The 3,553-nt window shown below is 45.0% G+C and overlaps 1 protein-coding gene across 1 annotated transcript; it reads left to right on the top strand.

Moving 5' to 3' along the window:
• The first annotated feature begins 1,777 nt into the window (after window positions 1–1,777).
• Window positions 1,778–3,220, top strand: LOC110914058. The gene is made up of 2 exons (XM_022158875.1): window positions 1,778–2,339; window positions 2,424–3,220. The coding sequence occupies exons 1-2, from the start codon at window positions 1,778–1,780 to the stop codon at window positions 3,218–3,220; spliced, it is 1,359 nt and encodes a 452-aa protein (XP_022014567.1).
• Window positions 3,221–3,553: the final 333 nt, after the last annotated feature.

Consider the following 3,553-nt stretch of genomic DNA (forward strand, 5'->3'; position numbering starts at 1 on the left):
CTTGGGAGAAAAAACCCACCTCAAACGAAACCCTAATTGCTCCGACTATGTCGGGCGACCAAAGGCGGCCGGATCCAGAAGTATGGGAACAAGCACAGCATCGAAAAGGGAGAAGGATTGACCATCAGGTTGGGGGTAACAATAAGGTAATATCAAAGTTCTTTGTGTCGAATCTCCCTCCAAAGTGTTCGTCACAAGATCTTAAGGAGGTACTGTGAGGTTACGGTAGTTTCGAAGGGTCGTATATCGCCAGGAAGGTAGATAAATGGGGAAAAAGGTTTTCGTTTGTATCCTTCTCAGGGGTTAAAGATATTAAGCGAATGGAGGAGGAGTTATCGGATGTGTGGATTGGCTCTTATAAGTTGTTTATCACGATTGCCCGGTTTGTGGATGGTGAAAAGGTGTCTAAGTCGGATAGTAACCCGATACGGAAGACGAAAGTAACGTATCAGGAGTCTCATGCAAACCATAATTCCGGGGCAGCATACGAAGGGGGTGGTAGTCCGGTGTTGAATGGGTCTAACAATGCGGCAGTTGGTCATGGGCGGTCGTATGTGGACTCGGTGATGAATAGGAACAAAGTCGACATCATTAGGGTCGACGATGTTGTGGAACGGTTTTTTGAATGGAATGGATATGCCTTTGTTGGGAGGGTGGTGGATTTTAATACCTTGGGTTCATTGAAACAGGTGCTTCGTAAGAATGGATGCTCATCAGTGGACATCAAGTATTTGGGAGGACTTACTGTTGTGGTGGTTTTTCATGAAAGTGGTGAAGCGGAGAGGTTTATTAATGATAATTCTTCTTGGTCCGTTTGGTTTACGTCATTAGCTCCTTGGGACGGTAATGCTAGTATGGAGGAGGAACGTATTGCATGGATTCAAGTGCATGGGGTACCGGTTCAATTGGCGTGAGACCAAGTGTTTGACTCGATTGGCAGTAGGTATGGTAAGGTGGTTCACTCGGCAAACATGTCGGGTGACGATAACAATTTTTCGTATGCTCTTATTGGTGTTTTAACTAAGGTGTGTAAACGGATAGTGGATCGGGTGGACATTAGTTGGAGGGGTAAATTGTTTAATGTTTGGGTAGACGAAGAAGTTGGTGAATGGATCCCTGATTGTGTACTGGATGACGAAGAGGACGGTACTTCGGAGACACCACAGGAGGAGAGGGTCGATGACCTTGTGCACCAGGATGAGAATATGTCTGTTCACTGTGAGGAGGGGGAGGTGCGAAGGGATGTAGGGTCGGGGAATGTTGACAATGATGGGGTTGGGAATAGTCATGGTATCACCTCTGGGGCCGATGGTGTTCATGGTTTGGCTGAGCCATCCGGAAGGCAAACTGTTTCATCCACTGGTAGGAAGAAGTTTCGTCGTAAATCGTTATTCAATAATAGAAGTGGGGGTAGTGGTTCTCTTGAACGTCCTAAGAAGAGGCCTAGGGAGAATAATGACTTGTTCGGGTTGGACAAATTGATTGGTATTATATCTGAAGCTTCGGAGTCGGGTGGTAGTGGTGAAGCAGCCGGTAATGATTGCTTTCTGACTCCGGACCTCAACCAAAGAGTTACAGCCGGAGGTTCGGATAGTGGGTCGTTTGTAGCGGTTCATGCCGAGGTGAATGATAGTGAGGCAGTGGTTAATCAGCCAATCAATCTAGAAGCAACGGAAACGGTGGAGTTGAGTAGAGCCTTGGGGGTGGAAAACTTGAGTGATTTTGTGCCGAATGTTAAAGAGGTCCAGCGTACTGAAGGGTATCAAGACGGTGATCAATGAATGTTATTTCATTGAATATCCGCGGTATAGGGAATCATGGTAAAGCGGATTGGGTTCGTCGTCTTCGGACTCACAATGAGGTCAATTTTTTAATGTTGCAGGAAACACAATGCACTTCTTTGGATACGGTGAACTTAGGGCGTTTCTGGGGGGTTGGGGAATTTATTTTTGATTGGGTGTCATCTACGGGTAGATCGGGAGGTTTGTTGTCTATTTGGGATCCTCAGGTGTTCGTCATGGATAGGGTGGTGAAAAATCCTAATTGGCTTCTTGTTTCCGGGGTGATCAAAGGGAGTGGGTGTCCGTGTCATGTGCTTAATGTGTATGCTCCGCAGAATTTAGTTGCTAAACGGGTTCTGTGGACAGAGATTATTGGGTTGGTTGGTGAGGGGGTTGGTAGGTGGATTGTGGCTGGGGATTTTAATTCGGTCAGAAGCGCTGAGGATAGGCGGAACTCTAGTTTTAATGTGGTTGAGGCTAATGAGTTCAATGATTTCATTGATGCGGCGAACCTTCATGAGTACTCGTTGAAAGGGAGGCGTTTTACTTTTGTTGCAGGTGAGAAATTGAGTCGCATTGATAGGATTCTTGTGAACTGGGAAGTCTTTATGGAATAGCCTTGTGTTGATTATATTGCTTTAGAGAGATATAAGTCCGATCATAGTCCTCTGCTGTTGAAGATGGGTTCGAGAAATTTCGGCCCTAAGCCCTTTAGATTCTATAACTCGTGGCTTGGTCGGGATGATTTTGGTACGATTGTTAGAAGCACCTTAGAAGATGGCTCGTTCACTGGTAATCCGGACTCGATTCTAATGACGAAGTTCAAGGTTTTACGTAAAAATATTTCCAATTGGGTGGCTGAGGTTAAAGCGAATGAAAAGGAGGAGAGGCGTTTATTGGATCATGAGCTCTGTGTGTTAGATCAAGCTTTGGAAAGTAGAACTTTATCGGAGGAGGAGGTTTGGACTTTGGCAGAGATAAAACGGCGAATCGGAGAACTAGATGATTTTAATCATCGTGATTTGAAACAGAAGGCGCGGTGTAATTGGGCTACTTACGGGGATGATAACTCGAGATATTTTCATGGGTTTATTAACAAACGTAAGGCGTTTAATCATATTCCAGGTTTGGAGGTTAATGGGAGGTGGGAAACGAATCCGATTATAATTAAACGAGAGGTTATGGGTTTTTTCCGGTATAAGTTTAAAGAATCTTTGTGTAACCGGCCGAAGCTTGTGTGTTATGGGTTGTCCACGTTGAACTTAGTGGACGCTGAAGGGTTGGTTGCTGAGTTCTCGGAGCAGGAAATCAAACGAGCAGTTTTTGACTGTGGCGCGGATAAAGCGCCTGGTCCTGATGGATTTAACTTTAGATTCATTAGGCATTTCTGGGACTTGTTCGAGACTGACTTTGTTGATATTTTGGGTCATTTTCACTAGGCGAGACGGTTTAGCTCGGGGGTTGGGTCGTCCTTTATTACTCTGATTCCTAAAGTTAGCGCTCCTTCGAGTCTGGGGGATTTTAGACCGATTAGCCTTATAGGGAGCATCATTAAAGTGGTGTCCAAGGTGTTGGCAAACCGGTTGAAGTCGATCTTAGGTTGTCTAGTGTCTGAGCATCAGTCGGCGTTTCTATCCGGGAGATATATTCTTGATGGTCCTTTGATGACCAATGAGGTTATTGCTTGGGCAAAGAAGAGAGAAAAAAAATCTTTTTGTTCAAGATCGATTTTGATAAGGCATACGACAACGTTAACTGGGAGTTTTTATTGT

This window comes from Helianthus annuus, chromosome 15, assembly GCF_002127325.2.
Source record: "Helianthus annuus cultivar XRQ/B chromosome 15, HanXRQr2.0-SUNRISE, whole genome shotgun sequence".
Taxonomy (NCBI): domain Eukaryota; kingdom Viridiplantae; phylum Streptophyta; class Magnoliopsida; order Asterales; family Asteraceae; genus Helianthus; species Helianthus annuus.

Coding starts and splice junctions, on each gene's coding strand:
- LOC110914058 (XM_022158875.1), top strand. CDS start 1,778: ATGAATGTTATTTCATTGAATATCCGCGGTATAGGGAATCATGGTAAA. Junction 2,340..2,423: donor GCGTTTTACTTTTGTTGCAG/GTGAGAAATTGA, acceptor ATATTGCTTTAG/AGAGATATAAGTCCGATCAT.